General features: G+C 40.3%; 1 protein-coding gene across 1 annotated transcript; it reads right to left on the bottom strand.

Annotated features, from left to right (window-relative positions):
• Positions 1 to 1,942: 1,942 nt before the first annotated feature.
• On the bottom strand, positions 1,943 to 11,527 carry LOC129822790 (insulin-induced gene 1 protein-like). Its single transcript, XM_055881210.1, has 6 exons — positions 11,288 to 11,527; positions 10,702 to 11,050; positions 9,703 to 9,827; positions 8,963 to 9,129; positions 6,170 to 6,269; positions 1,943 to 4,003 (listed from the first exon to the last, which is right to left on the bottom strand). The coding sequence occupies exons 2-6, from the start codon at positions 11,033 to 11,035 to the stop codon at positions 3,974 to 3,976; spliced, it is 756 nt and encodes a 251-aa protein (XP_055737185.1). The 5' UTR covers positions 11,036 to 11,050; positions 11,288 to 11,527; the 3' UTR covers positions 1,943 to 3,973.
• Positions 11,528 to 26,800: the final 15,273 nt, after the last annotated feature.

Here is a 26,800-nt window from a genome sequence, read left to right as displayed (position 1 = left end):
GTCATCTGATGGAGTTTGAGAAGGTTAGTGAAAAAAGTAATATCTTTTGATGGTTTATTCGCTATGCTAACGTGCCTAACGAATCAATGCTGTTGTGTGGTTGGCTATTGTAGTAAGCTAATATAATGCTATATTGTGTTTTCGCTGTAAAACACTTAAAGAATCGGAAATATTGGCTGGATTCACAAGATGTTTGTCTTTAATTTGCTGACACCATGTATTTTTCATAAATGTTTTATGATGAGTATTTAGGTATTTCAATTTGGTCTCTGTAAATGGCTGGATTCACAAGATGTTTATCTTTCATTAGCTGTATTGGACTTGTTAATGTGTGAAAGTTAAATATTAAAAAAAAAATATTTTTTGAATTTCGCGCTCTGCCTTTTCAGTGGAATGTGGAAGGAGTGGCGCTAGAGGAACCCCTGTCCTAGACAGGTTTTAACGAGTCGGACGCGAAGGATTTACTTCAGACACCCGACAAGACCCAAATCCCTGTCATTCGCATGAAGAAGAGACAGAGACATTGGGGACGTAGGTCGGGGTGCCTTGTAAGGATGCGACGGCAAATTAGTAAATTGCCTCTACCATCAGTCCTATTAGCCAACGTGCAATCATTGGATAACAAAACGGATGAGCTCTGATCAAGACTATCCTACCAACCGGACATTAAAAACTGTAATATCTTATGTTTCACCGAGTCGTGGCTGAACGACGACGTGGATAACATACATCTGGCTGGGTTTTCGGTCCATCGGCAAGATAGAACAGCTGCCTCCGGTAAGACAAGGGGTAGTGGTCTGTGTCTATTTGTAAATAACAGCTGGCTCACGAAATCTAATATTAAGGAAGTCTTGAGGTTTTGCTCGCCTGAGGTAGAGTATCTCATGATAAACTGTAGACCACACTATTTACCAAGAGAGTTTTCATCTATATTCCAGGTTCCACCTGTCACTAGAGGGTGGCAGAGACTGCCCTAGAGACATTAATGACACTCAGGTGTATCCTATTACTCATTATGATTTCCCTGTTAAAATAGGTGCATTTTCTGGTTTCCTTTGCAGAAGCTTGAATTGTTTACCGTGTGCGTTTGTTTCCTGAGTGAGTTTTCCAGACTTAATGTTTGTTGTTTTTCGAGTGTACTGTGATCCTTTGGCTACCGTTTCTCAGTAAAGTATTTATGTTTATCCTTAACCGCTGATTCATTGTCTGGTCTCTTCTCTGCACCTGGGTCCAACCTCACCACATCCCAGCAAGCTTCTGCCTAAACATGGACCCAACAGAGATCACCCAGATCAAGAACGTTGTAACCCACCAAGGAGCACTGCTGCGATGGCAGCAAGAACAACTCTCCCAAATATTAGAGACCCTTCGGGCACTTACCGACTCCCTCCAACCACAGTCCAACCTCAACCCAGGAGGAGCCCATGTCCAAATCTCATATAGACGACGCCATAGTTCCTCCAGGAACCCTGCACCGGGAGCCCAAGATCCCAGCCCCTGAGCATTATGACGGCCACCCGGGAGGATGTAAGGGGTTCCTCACTCAGTGCTCTCTGGTGTTCGAGCTACAAAAAAAAAAAATCAGAGGGGGGAAATTGATCCACAGGCCTACAAAAGAGGGACAGGCCACCAGTTGCCCATCCCTAATATAGGGTACCCTTTTGGACACAGCCTATCTCCACTATACCTTCTGTATTTTCCAAGACAGAGTAAAACAACTTAGTGATCAAAATTCAGAATAAAATAGCATCTATATTTTTGTTATGTCTCATTTGCATACCTTTTATGTTTGTATCAATTACATTTTCAGATGGTGCAACTCTCATACAAAAACACTTCATGCATTGGGCTCAAAATGTGCACACAAATCTTGTATCTGTGTGGTTTCATTCTGCTAAGATGTGTGGCAGAACTATGTAGACTCAATGTAGATACACACACGTCATTAGGAGTTCTTTTTTATTTCCCACTTGGATTCAAGGTAATAAAAATGCTACACAGCTGAAAACACACTCACACTCTCTACACATTGAAATAATAGGCGTTTCAAACACCCCAATAATAAAGATTCCTTTTCTCCCAGCAGCACACCTGGACTGCATCCAAAATGGAACCCTATATAGTGCACTACTTTTGACCAGGGCCCCTGGTCAAAAGTAGTCCACTATATAGAGAATAGGGGTGCCATTTGGGACAAACACCTGAAATTGAGCAAAGATTCACACCGAACCAGGCGTACCAACCAATCCCGCTGTGATCTATACATAACAAAATATAAAAAAAATATAATCTGAATTCCACTTACTAATGTTTTAACTACTAGGAGAATTTACAAACAGTTTGACACAATGTTTTTTTCCCTTCTCCTCATGGTGAGAATTGTCATTGGTATACAGTTGAAGAATGCAAGTAATCTTAGACAATTTTTGTTTTTACAAAAGCTGCTGTTATTGCTTATTTGATGCTCCTTTTCTACACTGCATTTCATTCCACGGAGTCTCACCTCTTAACCATTGTCAGAAATAATAAATAAGAAGAAGTCAGCTCAGGTATATGTGATTGCACTTTTATTCCTTTAGCCCCCCAACTATTGAACTGAATTGGTATAGTGTGGTAATACCTGTCTGATTATATAGGGAAGTGACTATACATGAAAGCAATATATAATTATGTACAAGTAATAAAATTGAACTGGTATAGTAGTGACAAAAGCACTCAATTCTATAATACAAAGGCAATCACAGATTGCAAATCCCCAGGCCATAGTAAAAAGGTCCTGTCTCCTTCTCTTAATGTATGACCATAAACTTTAATGCCAAGTCTGGAAAATTCTAAATAGGAAATCAGCCATTCATTTGAGGGGTCATAGATCACCTCCAGGTTGCACACCATATCCACAAAGTCAGCCAAGAGGTGAGCTTTCACACCCGATTACATTCAGGTGCCTTTTTGTCATTACTGATTTCACTGAAACCATGAATATGCTTACTTATTGTAGCATCATGGTACATTCTTTCAAAACATGGTCACGTCATCTGTGATCTCATGTATATTTGGTTTGGGGTTATAGGTGTTGGCATTCTAATTTCTCAGATAACTATTTTTCTTGGTTAATTACAATATTGGGAACACAATACATGTCATCGGTGACATACTGTTGGTCGCCGTCTCTGTGAGTGTCAGACATTTTTTGCACAGCTCTGAAACGTTTCCCTTTTACGGTCATTTTGTACTCAGCCATAACAAAAAAGCAAACATTGTAGTACCACCTTTTCCCCTCGTCTTTTCTGTTAAGACCTGCACAAATCCACGTGCACACACCTGCAAAAAGCTAATAGTTCACTCTTACAATGTAAAACTGAAACCAGGTAACTTTTCATTTCGAAGAACTGGAAGGGTAAATACTGTCTTGCTATAGTGAAGGAGGAGCTAGTGGCTAGAAGCTAGCCTAATGCTATATGGACCCAAACAGGGCTAGCCTAGCGGCTAACTGCTAGCACAATGCTATTTGGACCCAAACAGGTATAGCCTAGCGGCTAACTGCTAACCCAATGCTATATGAACCAAAACAGGGACCGCCTAGCAGCTAACTGCTAGCACAATGTTATTTGGAACCAAACAGGTATAGCCTAGTGTCTAACTGCTAGCCTAATGGTATATGAACCCTAACAGGGATAACTTTGTGACTAGCTTCTGGAATAATGCTATATGGATCCTAATAGGGATAGCATAGCTGCAACTGCTAGCCTAATACTGTAAGTTATTTTGGCCACCAAGAGGTGCAGAAGTCATGGCACGTTAGGTCAAGGGTGTTCTGGCTAGCTCTTTGTTATAACACACAGAAAAGTAGTAAAAAAATAATAACAGTCTCTTTTCTTTCAAACTCTCTCCCCATGACGGCAGACTTGGTTCCGTTACGCCTGTTCTCCATATTGTCAGTCTTCCTTCTTTCCCCTCTTCAGCTGATCTCTGTTCAGTCGTTGTGGAGTTTCTCAACACCACCCTGAAGGGAGAGAGAGAGAGAGGAAAGCCCATGTTCATATATCATGCTCAACATCTGAATCAATATCAGCAAACAACAGACATCTTCCTACAGTGGTAACATCCACAACGGGGATTGGAGAAGACCATTATTGACGACTTTAACCTAAGGCTGAGTTCTACAGTTCTTGAAAGTAGACTACAGGGCTATTATACAGTGGATCATGGTTTCCTATGTATAGGTACAACTGTGAGAAGATTATCTGAAGTTGGGGTTGCAGTAAAATGAGATACCCCTTCCTCAAGGCCTCTCTCTTAAACCCCCCTAAACAGTATACGTGTCTAGAGAGTTATCCCTCTCACTTTCCCCCCATTTCTCCTGATTTAGAACCTCCCTTCAGAGCCCCAAGTCACATGTTAAGCATACCAGAAAATTATGTACGTCCCAGAACATAGAGCAGGAGCTCAGTTCATTTATTTGGTCTTATACAGGAATTGTTATTGCATTCAAGAGCGCTAAAGACAACATTAAACCAACATTTACAGACAAAATGACGTACATGACAACAACCACATAAAACAGAGAGATAAATCTACCTAACCAGTTATATAACTGTCTCCATAAGTTATAGGCTAGTGACGAAGGATTAAAGGAAAAGCACTTTCAATACTGTTAGGAAATTATTTCAAACTTCTGGAAGCACAAAAAAACACAAATCAGCCAGAAAACAAAAAAACTTGAGTTAGTTTCTCAACAGTTCAATTGCTGGCCTGATTTGATACTGTACTACAACTAGTGAACGGTGATACAAAAGTATAATGAACAAAAGCTCACTAAAAATGCCGTCTAGCTGTGTAAGTCCTAACCGCGACTCTTTCTTAAATGGCCCCGCTGCGGGATCGGTGTCCCCCCCCGCGGGACGATTGAGCTAACATGCGCTAATGTGATTAGCATGAGGTTGTAAGTAACAAGAACATTTCCCATAGACATATCTGATATGGGCAGAAAGCTTACATTCTTGTTAATCTATTGCAGTCTATTATACCATGCTATTGTTTGAGGAGAATGCACAGTTATGAATTTGAAAATGTATCAATAAACCAATTAGACACATTTGGGCAGACTTATTACAACATATTGAACAGAAATGCAATGGTTCATTGGATCAGTCTAAAACTTTTCACATACACTGCTGCCATCTAGTGGCCAACATCTACATTGTGCCTAAACTGGAATAATACATTGTGGCCTTTCTCTTGCATTTCAAAGATGATCAGCTATCAGCTACAATAATAATGGTCATATTCATTTGTGCACACTGTAGCAAAATGTTTAATATTGGACAATTTTTTGCAGTCCCTCACTGTTTCAGTCCATTTTCTTTCTAGTGAATGAAACCCAGTTGACTGAACTCTAGTGCTAACGTGTTCCTGCTACACACAAGCTGGCTGCTTCGTTGAGAAACACAAGATGCAAGTTTGAAAACAATTAAAAGGCAACTCATTTGGCTCTGGGACTCGCTACTGCGAAAAACAAAAACAACATGCTGTTTTCACACTTTAATTGAGTCAAACTGTATAATGGACGTGACTGTGAAGAACTGTACACAGAATAAGGATGGACTTCGGGCATACACCTGATGAAGGCATTATAGCCGACATTGTGTTGTGTCAAGCTTTTTCTCTCACAAAAGTTCGTACCGCACGAACATGTCAATGCGCTGTGTCAATGTGTTCCTGTGCTTACAAACCAGCAGAATTTGACTAAGAAAATAGGGGACAGTCCGTGGGGCAACGCACAATTGGCCTAGCGTCGTCCGGGTTAGGGAGGGTTTGGCCGGTCTCATCGCGGGGATATCCTTGTCTCATCGCGCACTAGCGACTCCTGTGGCGGGCCGGGCGCAGTGCGCGCTAACCAGGTCGCCAGGTGCACTGTGTTTCCTCCGACACATTGGTGCGGCTGGCTTCCGGGTTGGATGCGCGCTGTGTTAAGAAGCAGTGCGGCTTGGTTGGGTTTCGGAGGACGCATGGCTTTCGACCTTCGTCTCTCCCGAGCCCGTACGGGAGTTGTAGCGATGAGACAAGATAGTAACTACTAACAATTGGATACCACGAAATTGGGGAGAAAAGGGTGAAAATTCAACAAAAAAAAGGAGAAAAAAAAGAGAAAATAGAGGACAGGACTTACCATGGCTAGCTGGCGTCCTATGTTCCCCACAGTCACTCCTCCTGAGAAGAATATGCATGGAAGCCAAGAGCGCACATACAGAAAGTCTGGATACGTGTATCTACAAGAGAGGGAGAAAAATACAACCGATTAAATTAAATATCTGCCCCAATAGTCAAATCTAGCCCCAAATAAGACACATAGAGACTAGTCTTAAAACAGGAATGGCAACTTAAACACAGTTTCAAAGACAGATCTCAAAAGGGGGGAAGGCAGCATTATTAAAGTTTAATGCGGAAATATAAAATCCTCTCCATCTCAATTTCATCTCGCCCTTCCTTTCAGTCAACAGGAGCTGCAAGGCCTTTTGAACACAGCTCTTTGTAAGCCCCTCACTGAAGCAACAGTGCTCCCTCTCCCCATGATGTTTTTGAGGAGGTGCCACAGAGGCAGGGTAGGAGGGCCAATAATTGGGTGTAGAGGCATGGGGGAATCCGTATCACCAAAAAATAATTGCTTTCATTTTCATGCCTCATCTGTCAGAGCCTCTTTGATGGAATCAGGTGACTGAGACCAGTGCCAGAACACACACTTTAATAATACATCAATCACAAAGGAGATATTTTCTCATAAAGACACCTATGTCTTATTTGATTCACCGGCTGTACTAAAACTTTAAGGTAAGTAATGATACCATAATATCCACCAAAATATAATATCCTAATACAATCCTGTGCAGCTCAGTTGGGAGAGCATGGCACTTGCAACGTCAGGAATATGGGTTCTATTCCCGCTGAGGCCATACAATTTTTTTTGACTTGCAGTACTGTAAGTCACTTTGGATAAAAACTTCTCCTAAATGGCATATCTTATTAAAATAATATATCTTCTGTATGCATTTTTGACAGCTTGTCAGCATGGTTAACCCCAATTAGTTGTCATTACGCCTCCAATATAATCTCAGTGTGCTTTGCATTTGAGTGAATGGTAGAGTTACCACCCATGACTGTATTTGTTAGTGACAGAGACATTTGTTCATTTTCAGTCCTTTGGCCTTCCCCAAGAGAGTTCCTAGGTGAATATTATAATTAAAAAACTCTTTATGACATTACATTTCTCTTAAGGCCTCGCGTTACCCTAAAACAGTGGCCTGAAACTCATGGTTTACAGGCCACATCAGGCCTTCATGTAGGGTAGCAACATTTTATTAACTTTCCCCAAATTCCCAGATTTAAAAACATTCTTGGTTGGGGGATTTCCAGGAATCTTCCAACCAGAATTTTTTTTGCAACCCTACCTGCAAGTCACATTTTGTTGGCTTGCGAAGTGATGTGTAATTGAAAAATAAACAGTTGAAAAATATATGGCCCATGGAAATCATAAGAGGGCAGTTTACAGAGATAGGTGGGATGGACTGAGAGTAGCTGAGGGATGGGTTTAAAAGCTCATGTTCTTTAATAGTTATGAATGAAAACACTATGTATAATGTGTAAGTACTATCTATCCAGAGGTAATGTATATCAAATTACTTTATTCTTGCTATGTAACTACTGTAGTAGAAAAATAAAAGTGCAATGTATGTCAAATGTGTGTATAAATACAACAAAAGAAAAAGCTGTAAAATGTTTGTTTTTTTGTCCTCCGAAGAGGGGTGGATGGGCCAATTTAAAAAAAAATATATATATATATATTACAAAAAAGAAAAAAAAAGTGAGGTGTAATTCCTATTGGAATCCAGCAAGACTTAGAATATCCAACAGTCAAATGTTATTCACCCATAACCTGCATACATAATAACTGCCAGGGTTAGGAGTGAGGACACTACCTAACAGGCTGACTACACCGCTCGCGTGCACGAACGTTGCAAAATAAATTTTGAAATCTATATTATTCAATTATTGCGTGCGCCAACGAGCGTCTGTGTTGCCAAGGGCTAAAATAGAAGTCAGTTCTATTTCTGACACAGATCGCGCTGCAAGTCCTGTCTCTACCATCTCCTCATTGGTTTATAGAAGCAGGTACCCACGTGCCATCTCCTCATTTGTTATACCCACGTGGGTGACTGAAAGATGAACGAGGTCGGTGGCGGTAATGCACCTAATTTATGAAAGTTGCCAATCGCAATATAAAGTCAAGAGAAGAAAAAGTCTAGAAGGAGGAGAGATTAATAGAAACGATTCGGTTGACCGTTTTATGTGGGGATTAATTGTCGGAGTAGAGGACCTTGTGCATTTCATGTAAAATAACAACTCAATGTTTATATCCCAGGACAAATTAGCTAGCAACAGCAAGCTAGCTAAATAGGACAAATTACCTAGCAAGTGCAAGCTAACTAGCTAAATTTCCATGAAGGTTTAATGCTTTTTGACCTGTCCCCATATTAATGTAATTGGTTCAGAGTTTGTTCTGATATTTTAACCTGCGTGTCGTGATCGCGCAGACAGTTTGGGTTCCGTGTAAGCCATTTAAACCAGAACAACCATTTCAGCAACGGGTGCAAAAAATCGAACTCAATGATTGGATTAATTTAGAAAAATGTATGATATTTATCTTTATGTAGCAGAAGATTAATCAAATCAAAATCAACCTGTAGTAGACCATGCTGGGTAAAAAGTTAATTTATCATTTTTTTTTTTAAGTGACTTGTCATTTAGTTTTGAGTCAGTACCACAAACATTTGAAGTAATAATTACTTTTATTTGACTTTTAGTTCAACTTACTAGAAGTAGTTGAGTTCAAAATGCCTTGGGGTTTACAGCGTGGGGTTAAACTTCTCAGTGTGACGTGGTCAAATAAAAGCAGGACTTGACTTACTGATAGACGCCGTTGTAGACCAGCAGCTGTGTGATAACGGTGGCAAGGAATGCCGTCCCGATGCCCAGGCCGAAGCCACTCCTCGAGCGATCAAACATCCACCACAGTCCCAGGGACAGGGCAGCCAGGGTCAGGGACAGCTGGGCATTATTGGCAAAGTGTAGTTTCTGTGAAATGGAGCAGTTAAGGACAAGGGCAGTATTTGCGTACGTAGGCTCGAATCCGGGCCTACTACCCTTTGACACAACCTTTCACTATCTTTCCCACGGTCATCCTATCTAAGTATCTCTTCAGTAAAAAAAATAAAAAATAAAAATCCCTTCAAATATGTTAAAAAAAATATAGTATTTGTTTGAATGTTACATCAAAGCATTACAGTGTGGGTGGCACAAGCAGTGTATATGTTTAAAGCAACTATAGGTTCCATACATACTTGGAAAGTATGTCAAGGAATCAAAACAAGCAGGAATGCAGTGGGGAATTCAACACACTGTCTCACTTACACTAACTGAATTGCCTTCGGGGCTGTAAAAGTAGCAAAATGACAATATAATCAAACTTATCACAGAATGTTACTCAATTTTGAATATGTTACACATTTAGTAGACCCTCGTCGTTGTTTATGCTCTGGATGTGATAAAATTACTTTGGTGTAAATATGCATCCGTCCTTTTCTAGATTGGAGGTAGCCAACATGAGCGTGTGCACATTGTGAAGTTGTTGATGTTTAGAAAGGATACAGCACTGGCATGGTTGATGCCAACGAACACTGCGATGCATCTCATGACACTAGCCCATTCCCTCTTGAACTTGTGGGGCTCTCCTAGATGGCTGTCGATGCAGGGGTATAGCAGGCCAACAACAGCTGTAGAAAAGACAGTTGAGTTAGTACCTTACTGAATTGCATACATACAAATTAAACCGACTCATGTTGTTCTATGGTCTTGAAAATGGTGCATTTTCTTTGAGTTTCAATTTGGGATCAAAATAGACAGAAATTAAAACGACAAGATTGCTTTCTACTTCCAGGCACATGATCATTTCTCGCCTATCAGTCCTTGAACAAACATGTTTGTAACCTACTGTGAAAAGGCAAGTGTCGAACATTGTATCACTGAAATAAAAACGTTAGATCATGTCTCCCAATTGTATTGTAACATTCGTATTTATTTTTTTGGTGTGATTCACTGTAGCCTACTTCTCAACAACATGGGGGAAGGTTTGGTGGTGAAAATTATTTATTTAATTCTGACTGCACACGACTTCCTTGTTTCTCTTTTTCTGTAGTGGCATGTTCGAGGCAGCAGCCAATTATGGACCACCTCCACAGCTCGCCCGTTATGAAAGCAGCCAATGAAAAAGAAGCACAACCCTGATGACCATCCATGTCCGGCTGTTTCTAGTGAAGCCTATTGGAATATTGGAGGGCAATATAAATACTAAATGTATGTTTTCACCAGACAAAACGCTCGCCATTATGAGCTCATGGCTGAGAGAACACTTACACAATTAATATATAGAACAATAACAATGAAGGAATATACGGTAAATGATTTTGTAGCCCAGGCTGTAGTTAGCTGCCTGCATATAATGGCATCATGAAACACACAAGCAGACTATCCCCACCCTATAAAAGCCCAATTCACATAAGTGTATCAAAATTAAAAGTACATATAGCAACCTCATTCATTCATACAGAATGATTAAGTCAGGGTATAGGTTTAAAAGTGACAACTCACCAGCTGCCGTGCCGCAGCAAGGGGGAATCCACCACGCTGATGAAAACAAAGTTGCCATCACCTCTTCGGGAAACAAAGTCACATTTCTTTGTAACTGCAGCAAGTTGAGCACCAACGCAAGAACTACTCCCACCGTGAAAAGGACGAGACCCCGTCTGATCAAGTTTGCCGCTCGCACACTGTGCAGCGAGCCATATGCATTGCTGAGCACTGTTGTGACAATGGACATCATTTCTTCAGCTCTCGATGCGACCCAGTTTCCCGCAGATAAATTCTTAGATTCCACCCTCGATGCGCAGGAGCGACTCCAACAGTGTTCTTCTAGTCTTGGCATTTGGCACTTCGAGTGCTGGAAAACAACAACGATGCGTTAATACATCATAGCTAACACAGATATGCATCAATACATTGTATCTCATCTAAATGAACAATGACAACAATGTTTCAAGATCACCACTACGCTAGATATCAAATAAAAGTGGTGTCTAGTCTGGCCTTTGTAGATCATGTCTTTCTCAAGCTGTTTAACCACTACAATGAATATCAATGGACAATAGCAAAGACGAATGAATTGATGTCTTCTTACCTTGGATGTCCAGACGTTCTAAGTGTATGATCTAGCGAGAACCGACTATGTTCATTCGCACCTCGACAATGATGAAGCTGTGAGTTGTGCTGCTCTCTTACTGCTCAAACTGTTATCACGTCGTTAGGTCACATCATAGTTTGGGGGAGAGAGAGGCAGAAAAAAAAGCTGCTATTTCATTCCTGAGCGCAGACCTCATACCAGAGACAGGCTTCCTCTGCAGAAAACAGTCACAGCTGTGTCGGGTGAGTCGCGTCGGCCAATGGGAGCTAGGCGAACGATATGACGCGACGCCACCCCACCGCCCTATCGTTCAGGGCAGACGACGTCACACGAGTCTGGCGCACGTTCATGCAGTCTGTCTGCATTCGTGGAAGGTTTGAGTAGGATACGCAAACCAGTGACCACTTAAAATAAACTGAGCGAACTTCCAATTGAAAACTAAAACTTATTCAAAGGGTCATTCAGATGCAGCAAGGCATACATTTACATTTGTATACTGTAGGCCTATTATCTTACCAATAAAAATGCCAGATCAGCAGTGCTATCCTGGGCCCATAACATTAACTTTGTCCAACCCAAATATTTTAAATAGCTTATTGACTACTCGTTTTTGAGCAATGTTATATGTTTCAACAGGCAGGCCTAGTTTGATAGTTCTTAAAGAACATACCCAACATAAACTATTTAATTCTGGCAGGTGCCACTCAAGCAGACACCTTCCAGGCAGGTTGGTGAAAACCGAGTCAACAGGACAGCTTCAGCCAATGACTGTCGACCCAGCCCAGCTAACGGCCATCGATAAGATCACCAGAGGGAGTCAATGACTGGATAACTCCCAGGTCTCTAGATACTGAAACTGACAACAACAAGGAAACATGTTTTGCAGGTGTGATGTGGCCCAGTATTCTGAGTGGTTACACAATCCACATGCATCAGGTGATGTGTAGATAAACAAATACTGTATGGCACACCGGCATCATTCGATACATTTAGGCTACATGCATGCACGCACGTGCACAGACTTCATTATGCTTCAAAGGGGTTGGGTTAAATGCGGAAGACACATTTCAGTTGAAGGCATTCTTGAGATGTACTGCCAAATGCAGTATGAAAGCAGTTTCAAAAGGGGAAAGGGGCCCAGCAGAAAGATCAGCCTACACCAAAATCCGGAGGCAGTGAGTTCAAATTTCAGGTGGGGTCATATTGAAAAGTCAGCATTAAGTGTTCATGTCAAATGTAATGAAATATGTTTCGACTATTTTAGTTTCACAGCGTACCACTTACCTTAAAACACCCATACCACTCCATTACCCCCAAAAAACTCTCAAATGTGGAATTACATTTCCACATGGGAAAATCGAATTAGCGCTTTCACATGTGAAAAACGTTCACATCTGGAAATCTAACTCTCACATGTGGAAATGCATTTTCACATGGTCTAACTAACATGTGGAATTGCATTTTCACATGTGAAAAACATTCACGTGAAAATCAAATGTGCAGTTTTTCAAATGTTGTCACGTGTATTTTCATGGTATCACTTGTTGAAATGTTGCATCCCCAAGTCACATTTATTTCACTTGTTTAACGTTTTCAAATGTGTAGTTTCATGTTAACATATTTTATTAATTTTATTTCACCTTTATTTAACTAGGTAGGCCAGTTGAGAACAAGTTCTCATTTACAACTACGACCTGGCCAAGATAAAGAAAAGCAGTGCGACAAAAACAGAGTTACACAAACAAACGTACAGTCAATAAAATAAAATCTATGTACAGTGTGTGCAAATATAGAAGAGTAGGGAGGTAAGGCAATAAATAGGCCATAGAGGTGAAATAATTACAATTTAGCATTAACACTGGAGTGATAGAAGTGCAGGTGATGATGTGCATGTAGAGATACTGGAGTGCAAAAGAGCAAGAGGATAAATAACAATATGGGGATGAGGTAGTAGGGTGTGCTATTTACAGATTGGCTGTGTACAGGTACAGTGATCGGTAAGCTGCTCTGACAGCTGATGCTTAAAGTTAGAGAGGGAGATATAAGACTCCAGCTTCAGAGATTTTGGCAATTCGTTCCAGTCGTTGGTAGCAGAGAACTAGAAGGAAAGGCGGCCGAAGGAAGTGTTGGCTTTGAGGATAACCAGTGAAATATACCTGCTGGAGCGCGTGCTACGGGTAGGTGTTGCTAGGGTGACCAGTGAGCTGAGATAAGGCGGAGCTTTACCTAGCAAATACTTATAGATGACCTGGAGCCAGCGGATTTGGCGACGAACATGTAGTGAGGGCCAGCCAACGAGAGCATAGAGGTTCCAGTGGTGGGTAGTATATGAGGCTTTGGTGACAAAACGGATGGCACTGTGATAGACTACATCCAGCTGGCTGAGTAGAGTGTTGGAGGCTATTTTGTAAATTACATCGCTGAAGTCAAGGATCGGTAGGATAGTCAGTTTTACGAGGCTATGTTTGGCAGCATGAGTGAAGGAGGCTTTGTTGCGAAATAGGAAGCCAATTCTAGATTTAATTTTGGATTGGAGATGGTTAATGTGAGTCTGGAAGGAGAGTTTACAGTCTAACCAGACACCTAGGTATTTGTAGTTGTCCACATATTCTAAGTCAGAACCGTCCAGAGTAGTGATGCTAGTCAGGCGGGCGGGTGTGGCCAGCAATCAGTTTAAGAGCATGCATTTAGTTTTACTGGCATTTAAAAGCAGTTGGAGGCCACGGAAGGAGTGTTGTGTGGCATTGAAGCTCGTTTCGAGGTTTGTTAACACAGTGTCCAAAGAAAGGCCAGATGTATACAGAATGGTGTCGTCTGCGTAGAGGTGGATCAGAGAATCACCAGCAGCAAGAGCAACATCATTGATATATACAGAGAAAAGAGTCGGCCCGAGAATTAAACCCTGTGGCACCCCCATAGAGACTGCCAGAGGTCTGGACAACAGGCCCTCCGATTTGACACTGTGAAGGTTTTCTTCCAGGGGTAAAGGAGAGGACCAAAATGCAGCGTAGCCAGTGCTCAACATGTTTAATTAAACAATAACCATGAACACTTAACAAATAACAAAATAACAAACCGTGAAAACCGAGACAGTCCTATCTGGTGCAGAACAAACACTGAGACAGGAAACAAACACCCACAAAACACCAGTGAAACCCTGGCTGCCTTAGTATGACTCTCAATCAGAGACAAACGATACACACCTGTCTCTAATTGAGAATCATACCAGGCCGAACACAAAACCCCACATAGAAATAGAAAACATAGACTAACCCACCCAACTCACGCCCTGACCAACTAAAACAAATACATAACAAAGGAAAACAGGTCAGGAACGTGACAGACACACTGAACTCTAACTGAGAAGTATCTGGTGAACCAGGCAAGGCAGTCATTTGAAAAGCCAAGGCTATTGAGTCTGCCGATAAGAATTAGGTGATTGACAGAGTTGAAAGCCTTGGCCAGGTCGATGAAGACGGCTGCACAGTACTGTCTTTTATCGATGGCGGTTATGATATCGTTTAGGACCTTGAGCGTGGCTAAGTTTGTTAACTTGGCGTTCGAAGATTTTAGAAAGGCAGGGTAAGATGGATATATGTCTATAACAGTTTGGCTCTAGAGTGTCTCCCCCTTTGAAGAGGTGGATGACCGCAGCAGCTTTCCAATCTTTGGGGATCTCAGACAATACGAAAGAGAGGTTGAACAGGCTAGTAATAGGGGTTGCAAAAATTTCAGCAGATCATTTTAGATAGAGAGGGTCTAGATTGTCTAGCCCAGCTGATTTGTAGGGATCCAGATTTTGCAGCTCTTTCAGAACACCAGCTGTCTGGATTTGGGTGAGCTGTTGGCCGGGGTAGGGGTAGTCAGGTGGAAAGCATGGCCAGCCGTAGAATAATGCTTATTGAAATGATGGAATATCGTAGATTTATCGGTGTTGACAGTCTTACCTAGCCTCAGTGCAGTGGGCAGCTGGGAGGAGGTGCTCCTATTCTCCATGGACTTTACAGTGTCCCAGAACGTTTTGTTATTAGTGCTACAGGATGCAAATTTCTGTTTGGAAAAGCTAGCCTTAGCTTTCCTAACTGACTGAGTATATTGGTTCCTGACTTCCCTGAAAAGTTGCATATCGCGGGGGCTATTCTATACTAATGCAGAACACCACAGAACGTTTTTGTGCTGGTCAAGGGCAGTCAAGTCTGGGGTGAACCAAGGGCTATATCTGTTCTTAGTCCTACCTTTTTTGAATGGGGCATGCTTATTTAAGATCGTGAGGAAAGCACTTTCAAAGCGCAACCAGGCATCCTCTAACACATGTTGCTTTTATATGTTATCACATTAACTTCACATGTGAAATTCATGTGGTTTCTCAGTTAGAGCTCTGTCATTGCCTACTAACTGGTTCATCCCTGAAATGTAGATAAACACATACTGTATGGAAAACAAGCTACATACACATCCAATAGCCTGTTTGTCTGTAGCGGGGCCTTTTGAACTCCTTTTTTGGGGACTCTTAAAAAATATTGATATTGTTCATATCACACACAGGCACACGTACACACACACTAGATTTTCCTGCGTTTTGTATATATTTCCACACTATGAGGTTGGAATAATACTGTGAAAAGAATGAAAATGCCCGTTTAGTGTAAGAGCTGTTTGAAAATACCGCCTGTAATTTCAGCCTGTTTTGGTGGGATGGAGTTTTGGCCTTCCATGGTGACATCACCATGCAGTAAATTAGACCAATAAGAAAGAGAGTTCAAAACCTCTCTGTTAAAAACGGTTCATTTCCACTTTCCCCCTCCCCACTCAGACCACTCCCAGACAGCCTTAGCAAAACTCTTTCTTGAGAAATTGCTCTTTGCTACGAAGCTATTTTTGTTTGTTTTTGACAATTTTAATTGAAAACAATCACAGTGTTAAGAGGTCTGTGTGTAGCTTGTGTAGAGGAGTCAGGCACAGGACAGCAGATATGAGTAAATAAACGTAATTTACTCAAAATAGGCAAATACAATACAATAAAGCAAGCCCACATAACGGACCGTATAACATACAAACAATCACCCACAAAACACCATGGGGGAAGAGGGTTAAATAGTAAACAAGTAACTGGGGAAGTGAAACCAGGTGTGTAAAAAAAAGACAAAACAAATGGAAAATGAAAAGTGGATCGGCGATGGCTAGAAGGCCCGTGACGTCGACCGCCGCCCTAACAAGGAGAGGGACCGACTTCAGCGGAAGTCGTGACACACAGTAAGGTATTTAATTGTTACAAAGAAAGTATTTGTTATTGAGATAAAAATGGCTGCACTAGACTTTTAAAATCTAAATTAGAGACAATTTTATGCAAGTCAATTTGCAATGTTGGTGAAAGTGTATTGGATGAAATGAAGTTGTTTAGCCAGGGGATTAATATAAATCGTACAGTGGATTTATCCAAATGATCAGGCAGGAAGTTTCATAATATGGCTATAGTGTTTATTCACTAGCTGCTGGAATTTTGTTGAAAGCAATGCCATGGGTGAATCATCCATTTCATGCAAATTAGCTACTGAAATTAAGAGTGTGTCTTCTTGACCTAGAGCTAGTATGGCAGGCAAAAAAAAAGCACAGACTGTATTAATCAGAATTTAAAATAAATCGTACATTTTATAAATAGACACGCCAAACTAAGGAAACATTAAAAAAAATATTACCATCGACCATGAGAATTTCACTCATAGAATGTTATTAGCATTGAACATGTATATTTTGATATATTTGAGTAGTTTCAAAGTCTTACCCTTCTTCTTTTATAAGTTGGGTGAAACCTGGTTGGTCATCTGAAAGTTCTATGTTGAAGTCTTAAGTGGAATTTAAGATTTCAAATTGGATTCAGGAAATTGGATTCAGGACTGCTGTATCAGTCTATTACGCCTTTATAACTCAAGCAAAAAATATTTTTGGGGGATTGAAAGTTAGTATTTGTCCCGTCTCGCTTTCTTAAATACTTTAGTTATCATGGTTGTTCTGCAGCCCATGGACACAAATATGTATACAGCATGTCTTATTGGATAAGAATTCTGGGTCAAAGAGAGGATTCCAATCTTTCATGAACTGAAATGTTTATTTTCCCTCTCTCACATCCCATTTGCTATGTCTCGGAGGGCACTAAAGCTGTTTTGGAGTGCAGAGCCTTATTGCGTCTTTGGTGTACAGAGTACACATGCTGTTTGTGGCGCAGAACAAAGACACACATTCCCTCGCAATGTGTTGACATGCAGAAAATTAGGTCTTTGAGATTTACTTTATGGCACAACATAGAAAATGCAATGTGGTTGAAAGAGATAAACAGGCAGGGCTGCACAGTTTCGACAAAGGGGAAGGAGGTCAAAGAGAGAAGGCTAGGACGTGAACAGGAACCTCCCCAAGGTGAACCTACAGTAGTGTCACACTACCCCTATAATGCCATTGTCTTCCTATGGAGGACATGAGTACATTGTTCCTCCATTGTTGCTCCCAGCTGAGAAGGAATATGTGCTTGTTCTCCTAAATGAATACCTCCCTTTCCCTCTGTAATTCAGGGGTTCCTTGTGTTGGTGGATAAGGGCCTCAAGCTGAGTGTAGGGGTTTGAGGGACCTGGTCCCGAGATCACATTGTGCACAGAAAAACCTCCTAACCAAGGATGAAAGATACCACCATTCATTTTTTTCACTAGCAGTTTTAACACAATAATATTTCGTTTCAGTATGTAAATGAGGGTGAGGAATTATAGGCCTGCTTTAACCTTTTACTGCAGTGGGCTGAATCAGTGTCACCGAGGTTTTCATTGGTTGTCTTAAACATATCGACTTTGAAACAAAAAGTATACACCTCACCAGTGGCGTGTATTCATGGACGCCTGTGGAAGCCAGGCTTCACCAAATATTTAATCTCTCTGTGTTTTCATAATTTTCCTTCACAAGCGGCTGAATCTCACCGGAGAAATCATCTCAGCAACGGAAACAGCTCCCCTCTGTCTCAGTATGTGTAGCCCATGAATCTGATGCTGTCTGGACCAAACGGGTATAACATTGTGCCGCTGTAGCATTTGATTGATTGAGGTCAGCAAGCATTTGGCCTCCCTTGTTAAAACAATTATAAAATAAGTAGCCAATCAGCGTTGAGCTGAGCTCAACTGTGGGTTGTCCTGGTGCAGCAAACACCCCTCAAGGGAGGCCAGTTTGGATTTGGCTTCAGACCAACCAAAATCACTTAATTTTCAGAAAAAACGTGTCAGTTTCTGGTCTGCTTGTGTTGATGTCCTGTAAGGCTAAATCAGCCCTTTCCTAAGCCATGCATGGAGATGGGGATTTGGACGTGTGGTTTTGACTTAATTCTCTGTACAGGCCAATGATTACGATGGCAATTACATAAATGAATATGTTGTGTCACTGGCCTGAGACAATTGAAGTTAGCCTAGATGTAGCCTAGTTGGCTCACATTAACTAGCTAGCTAACTTAGCTGGTTCATTGTTTCCCATGCAAAGAAGTCAGGCTAACACGAATTTTAGCTAGGTAGCCTATAACAACATAAACTAAAAGTATTCAAAAACGAAAACATTTCCGCTTATTCTCCAGTTCTAAATCAGTAGTTGTTTATTAAACTGTCAAAAACATGAATTTGCTTGACGTATGAACAAATGGCTTATAGAGCGAACAACGCAATTATCACATCATAGTAAAAAAAAGCCATATTACAACCTGACTTGGCATGGCTTCCTCAGTGATTTTACCCACGCACCGCTACTGCACCTCACACACACGGTAAAAAAAAGAAAGACATCTGTATCATGTCAGATATATTTGGGTTGGCAGGTAGCTTAGTGGTTAGAGCGTTGGACTAGTAACCAAAAGGTTGAAGATCGAATCCCCGAGAGTCACATTTTGAGTCTGCATCCCAAAATTACACTTTATGTACATCACAGAAGACTGAAATATAACAAAACTGTTTGACATAGAAACACCAGATTTTCGACGTAAAATAAATAAATGTTTATCAATTATGAAAAATAATAATAACATTCCACCCATGAGGCCACTAGGTCATTTGACTGCAGGAAAGTATTTTTAAAGCACATTGACGTTAACAAGTACGTTTACTACGTGGATACTGAAATCAAAAAGGGTATGTTAAAGCCCTGATAATAACCATGAAAATGATTCAGCGTAACAGTAAATAGCTTCTAGCAACCGGCTCTGCTCTCCCAATCTCTCTCTCTCTCCCTCTCGCTGCTGGTGTCTAGGAGATATCTTCTGATGAGGGGGATAAAGCAGGATGTTACAACACATCAAATGAATAGCAGATCAAGCCTGCCACAGATCATGCTGTTAGACTGAAGAGGAGGAATGGAATAGCAACATATTAAAAGGGGCAAGAGAGACTATTAGAACATAGAGTAAATTGATCTATCAAACTAGCACTTGGCAATTTATTCTTCAATACTGCATGGAATCATTAAGGGAGACATCTTCATCATTCATCTTCGTACCCGTCCTAACCGATAAGAGATTAAGACGCGAAAACTTTTCATTTCTCATATTTTCATTTTCAGAGGAACTGAAAGCCATGTCCCTGATGTACATTACTGTGTTACTGCCTCAGCCCATTTACAAGTCACTTCACTGCGTTGAAGTCTAGATGACAGTGTGACATGCATGCTATCCTGTGTAGCTCAATTCGTATGGCTCTTGCAAAACTACTGTTGAGGGTTAGATTCTGGCTAGGTCCACCTATACAAACATGTATGCACACAGTACTGTAAGTCACTTTGTATAAAAGTGTCTGCTAAATGACATATTATATTATAAAATTCACATATGAAACTGCAAATTAGATTTTTTCACATGTGAACCTACAATTCCACATGTGAAAGTGAAATTTCCAAATGTAGAGTTGTTTTACATGTGAAATGACAAAATTAGATTTTCACATGTTAATGTTTTTCACGTGGAATTTCTTACATGTGAACGAGCCTGCAAATTGGATTTTAAAATGTGAACTTGCAATTCACATGTGAGGTGACAACATGATATTCTCTTCACATGTGGAAAAAGTACTGTTAAGATGTAAACTCTACATTTAATACATGTGAAAATCTGGTTTCACGTGAAATTTAAAGTCAGCAAGTGAAAACAGCTATTTCACATGTGATTTTCATCAGGAAACTGCTATTTTTTGTTGTTGTAAAGAATGCTTTAAATATGCAACAAACTATTTAGCACATTTTTGGTCATTTAGCAGAAGCTCTAATCCAGAATGCTTTATACTCAGTGCATTTAATGAAGGTATGTAAAACAACCACATACCACAGTCATTGTAAGTTACGCCATACTGACTAAAACAGCTATCAGCAAAAACAGTGCTAGTAAGAAAAGACAAGCGTCAGAGCAAGGAAGACAAGCACGACAATAAGCACAATATTTTTTATATACTGTAAAAAAAAAAAAAATATGGGGGAGGGGGGGGGGGGATCAAGAGCGTTACGTTGAATAAGCTTGTTATAACACAGTGGGCATTGAAGATTTTTTACATCATTTTGTATTTTCCCAGCAGTTTGACCTGCGATAATTGGAATTAGATATCCAAAATGCAATTCCAAAATGCATGTCACAGACCTGCCAAAGTAGCATGATCATTCTGTAATGTTGTTATTTTAGTGCTTTCATGAGGTGTGGGCTATTACTTAACCACTAAGGTGGGTAGGTGTAGCTACAATAAATGGCTTACTTATCAAGCAAGATAAGTAGCATACTGATAGTAGGGAGCGTTCATTGTCCTGATACTGAGATAGGAAGGACATACTGGGTCATATTTTTTAGGCATCAAACAGGCAAAAGAAAACAGACTAAAACAGGAGGGCATTACCTGAACTGCCAAATAAGAAATGCTCATTTTTATTTTTCATTGCAAAACGTTTCCCTACGGTGTGCACTAATGAATACAACCCAGGTAAGACAATACAAAAGTTAATCTAGAATACAGACATACTATGATGATTTTAGGCTTAGCTCTTCATAAAGCATGCTGTGTAATCCCATAACTTTCTACTAAAGTATGCGAGTTGTTTTGTAGGCCTGTCACTTCCAAAAAAAGAAGAAGTGGCAACCTCAAGAGGCAAAATAACTAACAGCACAGAAGCCCTGTTTATGCTTGGTGCTAACATGGGTCCTTTGTCCTGAATTGTGTCTACATTCTGATTGTACCCACATTTTTAGGCAGGTGTAGAATGCCAACGACCCTTTCAAAAATCTGGTATGTGGTTCCTCGGTAACGGCTGAACGGATCGTGACGAGAGGTGGGGAGTGTGTTGTGTACCTCTAATGAAGTTGATTTGCGAAGTTTCATCGACATTGGTGTCATATTGGCTCAGATGTTTCTGTTCCAATAACAAAGTAAGAGATGTACAACATTGGCAAAGAAAAGTATGATGCATATAAGTCAACATTAAGAATGTTAACAATTTACCATAGCATACCTTGGGTTCAATGATGGACCCAGCCCACTGTAGAGAAGAGTTAAGATTCATAATTCTCTCACCATAGACAGACGTTGAATAAACCTAATATGGGACATCATCTCTAGCCCTGTTTACACCTTGCACTAACATGTGGGCTTCCTGATCTGATCAATATGATTCAATCACTATCTGATGAAAGTTTGTCACATCTACACATGGTATTATCTGTCCACATTGTGTATACAGTGTCCACATTGTGATCAGATTTCCTTGTATGCAAATTATTTCACTGTTATTTTTTCAAACTCATTTGTATTTATTTATTTTAGGACACATATTGATGCCATAAGTCAATGGTGCTATCTATCATTGATTTTAGAGGGCGTGATAATTATGACTTAAATGGTTTCACTGTCTAAATCCTTCTATTCAGACACAATCAAAATCAGATCCTAATGCATATTTCAATCATTAGGGAAAAAATATATAATGCGACCACCTAGTTCAAAGTCTAGACGGTTGGATTAAAACAAAACTATAGCGTCCATACGGTGACCATTGAATTTACCATTTGTCGGACTGAATAAGTGTGTAGTTGCAACAGTTTTTTATTAAATGTAAATATAATGTAAACTAGTTTATCGCTCTCACGTGCCCAATAAGAACCAATGATGTGTTACCTTTATGTAGCATTTCTAACAATGCTAACAAAGAGGTTTATAACTAAACCAAGATAGACCACAGCCTGTCGTTTCCAACGGGAACAACTGCGTCATAGTGGGCAGAACAAGCAAGGAGGTGGCCAGAGCCAAGCACGAGTTTAGCGAGATTCTATTGGTGTGTTCTAGCATCATCTGCATATTTCCGTTAGGGAACGCCTATTATGTGAAGTGCGTGTGCGCAATAACTCCATTCGCCTTTGCGCACCTTCTAAACAACGCATTTTTTTCAAATTTATGCAAAGGGAAAGGTCAACAAAACTTAGTCCACTCTGTTCGTAATTGATTGTAGTTTTGGGAAGAGAAAACTGTATTGAAATCAAATGTTTAATCGATGAGAACAGTTGCAGAATATCTGCCAAAATCCATCTTATTCTATCTTCTCCCACGGCTCGGCAGTGAGCTTCCTCTCACTACCATATTTGGTGATGATTGGAAACACCAAGCGGATGCTTTATATTTATACATCCAGTGAAATATCTGTGTCATTGTTCTATCTGTGATGCAAACATATTTTTCAGCCAAATCTCCCGAGTTCTAAAACCGGGTCCAGCAACTCGATCGCTCAGCAATTTAACAACACAGCTGGCCGCCTGCACCAGGCAGCATATCATAAGAAGAGGTTGGAGAACAAACCTAGGCTGCTATTCAAGCTGAGGTTAATCAATAAATGCATGCAGATAATTATCCGACATAGAAAAATGGGTCGGCTGGTTGTAGTGAGCAGTTTCCGATTTGATAAACCAATGATTGGGGTTATGTTATGATTAACTAGGTAACGTTAGCTATCTAGCTAGCTAACAAGCTACATTCCAAATCCCAGGTGTGGACATGTTGAGTAATAATTACTCTAGCTGGGTAAATTAGCTAACATTATACCATCAGATGAGAGCTAACGTTGGCTAGCTAGGGTTGTGTATATAAAGCTAAAGTAATCTGTAAACTGCTGACCTCGACACTTGCGAACAAACCGCGCTTCAGGACTCGGTGGTCCCGTTCCCGGCTGAGACGTTGTTTCTCCGTTTCCACTTCACAATAACAGCACTTACAGTTGACCGGGGCATCAATAGCAGGGTCGAAATTTGACGGACTGACTAACGTTAGGGAGCTCGTTAAATTTAAAGCCGCCCAGGTGGGAAACTGCCAAGCTGCTCACATTAAGCTACTTCGCTAGCTACAACGAGGGGTCTTCCTACATTCTATTTTTCCTCCGTTAGGCTATATGTTGCTCACTCAATTTCGATCCGACAGCTCCCATATACACACATGTACTGTGCACCCAAACTCCCATTATGCCAACAGAGATTACTGGCAATGAAAACATATCTAATTGATGGGATACACAAACAAGACAAGCTACATTCCTTGCCAAATCATGACAGCTTTTTCACAAATTCTAAATGTACTGGTTAATTAAAGTAGAGGAATATGTGTTCCAAGCACGAGCTGCTGTTTTGGAATAATATATGCTGAAATTTACTTTACTTAAGTTCAAGGTAAAATCAGTTATTGACATGGTCATGGTGGCGTAGCAAGTAGATCAGAATGCCATGACCCAAGAGCTTGGGAGTTGAAATCCCAGGTGTGGACGTGTTGAATCATAATTACTGTATAAATAAACATACTCTATGTAAATTGAAAACACTATGTTAAAAGCACTGTTTGTGTGTGCATCCTAAGGACACATTTTTGTTTGTAGGGCATCACCTGTGAAATCTCGTGTGAAAAAATATTCACATGAAAATTTGAATCCACATGTAAATGGTTATGTGATCACACGTGAAACTTAATGTGAAGTGTTCCAAAAACATGGTTTCACATGTGAAATAAATATAAAATCATGTGTTTTTTTCCGTAAGTGTTATGTCAATATTACCAAAAAGGAATGCAGACAGTCTCTATAAACCTCTATATCTATACGAGTGACTGTGTCCAACACACCACCCCCTTTTGTTATGTTGGGCACCTACTGACCAAATAAAGATGTTATGAAATGTATATTCCCAATGACTTGTATTGCTAAAATAAAGGTTTAAGGAAATACATGCAGGCACCACATTATTATAAGACAAAAGACAAAACAGCTCACTCAAATCAAGCCTGATGATCGTGTCAGTATACAACCAAAGCTTGCTTCACAGATATTTTCACATCAGATCTTTTCCAGAGCTAATCTATTTGGTCAAAATAGCAATTAGTGAAAAACATACCTGAATTGTAAACACAGCCCTAGAGGAGGAGCTCTCACAATAATGTGATTTGTACTGCATACAAAGTAATGGATTCTTCACACACCGCACTATGGCTGCATTTATACAGGCAGCCCAATTCTGATCTTTTAAAAAATCTAATATAGTAGGTCAAAGTTGTGTCTTGAAAACCTTGGTAGAGCATGGGTGAAGTAGACATTGTGGCACACGTTAATTTTCTTTCTTTTTTCGTTTCAGACCAATGCCTACTTTTCACATCAAATGTATTTTTTTGTATTTAATAACCATATGGATATGCATAATAAAGTTGACAGGATGAACAGCAGAGGGCACTAAAACGTCAAAATATATCGCACAAGCCCTGCTGAATGATCAAGACGTGAATAAGCATAAATCTACAGTAATCTCATTACCTGTACTTGTTGATTTAAGTCTGTCAACAAAATGATACCTCTAGTGTTGACAGGTTCACTTCTTGAGTTGCTCAGTTTTAACCAACATTCTGAAAGCATGAAGGGAAATTGTATAATAAAGCCAATGCCACATTTCAACACAGTATTCTGAAAGTGTCCTTGGAAAATCTTTAATTCTCCATTGTCTTCTGTGTTTTCTTCTTTCCGTCTTTTGCCCCTCTATTCTTACCTCACATGAGAGTAGCATTTTTGTATTTTTCGAAATACCTTTTTCTGAAGACTTCCCTAGATTACCACAAAACATTTCCGCTTGCCATAGTAGCAGGACAAAGTAACGAAACTTTCGGGTAATATCAGAGTTCATCATTTATAATAATTACAACTCTATATCTGGATATATGCAGAACAAAAATATAAACACAACATGTAAAGTGTTGGTCCCATGTTTCATGAGCTGAAATAAAAGATCCCAGAAACATTCCATACGCATAAAAAGCTCATCTCTCAAATTTTGAGCACAAATTTGTTTACCTCCCTGTTAGTGAGTATTTATCTTTTGCCTAGATAATCCATCCACCCGACAGATGTTGCATATCAAGAAGCTGATTAAATAGCATGATCATTACACAGGTACACCTTGTGCTGGGGACAATAAAAGGCCACTCTAAAATGTGCAGTTTTGTCACACAACACAATGCTACAGATGTCTCAAGTTTTGAGGGAATGTGGAATTGGCATGTTGACTGCAGGAATGTCCACCAGAACATTTGCCAAAGAATTTAATGTTAATTTCTTTACCATAAGCCGCCTCCAATGTCGTTTTAGAGAATTTGGCAGTACGTTCAACCAGCCTCATAACCGCAGACCACGTGTAACCAAGCCAGCCCAGTACCTCCACATGCGGCTGCTTTAACTTCCGGGATCGTCTGAGACCAGCCACCTGGACAGCTGATAAAGCTAAGGAGTATTTCTGTCTTTATTAAAGCCATTTTGTGGGGGGAAAGAATAATTCTGATTGGCTGGGCCTGGCTCCCCAGTGGGTGGGCCTGGCTCCCAAGCGGGTGGGCCTATTCCCCCCCAGGCCCACCCATGGCCGCACCCCTGCCCAGTCATGTGAAATCCATAGATTAGGGCAAAATGTATTAATTTAAATAGACTGATTTCCTTATATGACTCAGTAAAATCTTTGAAATTGTTGCATGTTGCGTTTATATTTTTGTTCAGTATAAAATCAACTGGACAAAATCCGCTCTATTACCCTTGAATGAGGAAATGTGTAATTCACAGCTGCCTGCATATATTCCCAGAGTCCAGCATTTCTGCTACCTGGGGAAATAAAGCTATCCTTCTTTGCAATCAATTGTAAACTTCAACACCATCTATAAAAACAGAGTCTGATTTGAAAAGATGGGAGCAAATCCCAAACTCTTTCCAGGCTTGAGTCTCGATAATTGAAATTAATATATTGCCAAGAATCCATGTTTATAGTTCCATGATCCCTCTTTCACCACCAGCAGGATATTGGGATAGGCTACGTTCATCACTTGCCAAATTCATTTGGAAGATGAAACATTGTTCTACCTTTCAGTGGGAAAAATGTGCTGTTGGCCAAAACCTCCAACATTTCAAATTCTATTTATGGGCTTTTATTTTACACCCTGGTTAAATCCTGATACAGCTTTATCCTAG

This window comes from Salvelinus fontinalis, chromosome 25, assembly GCF_029448725.1.
Source record: "Salvelinus fontinalis isolate EN_2023a chromosome 25, ASM2944872v1, whole genome shotgun sequence".
NCBI classification, from domain to species: Eukaryota; Metazoa; Chordata; class Actinopteri; order Salmoniformes; family Salmonidae; genus Salvelinus; species Salvelinus fontinalis.
The sequence above is the reverse complement of the archived record's forward strand: the minus strand, read 5'-3'. Positions and strand labels throughout refer to the sequence as shown.

What these genes read in the sequence shown, in the direction of transcription:
- LOC129822790 (XM_055881210.1), bottom strand. Translation starts at nt 11,035, where the DNA reads ATGCCAAGACTAGAAGAACACTGTTGGAGTCGCTCCTGCGCATCGAGG. An exon ending in TTGCTGCGGCACGGCAGCTG is followed by an intron (nt 9,828 to 10,701) that starts GTGAGTTGTCAC and finishes TCTTTTCTACAG; the next exon opens with CTGTTGTTGGCCTGCTATAC. An exon ending in GTCTACAACGGCGTCTATCA is followed by an intron (nt 6,270 to 8,962) that starts GTAAGTCAAGTC and finishes CCTCTCTTGTAG; the next exon opens with ATACACGTATCCAGACTTTC.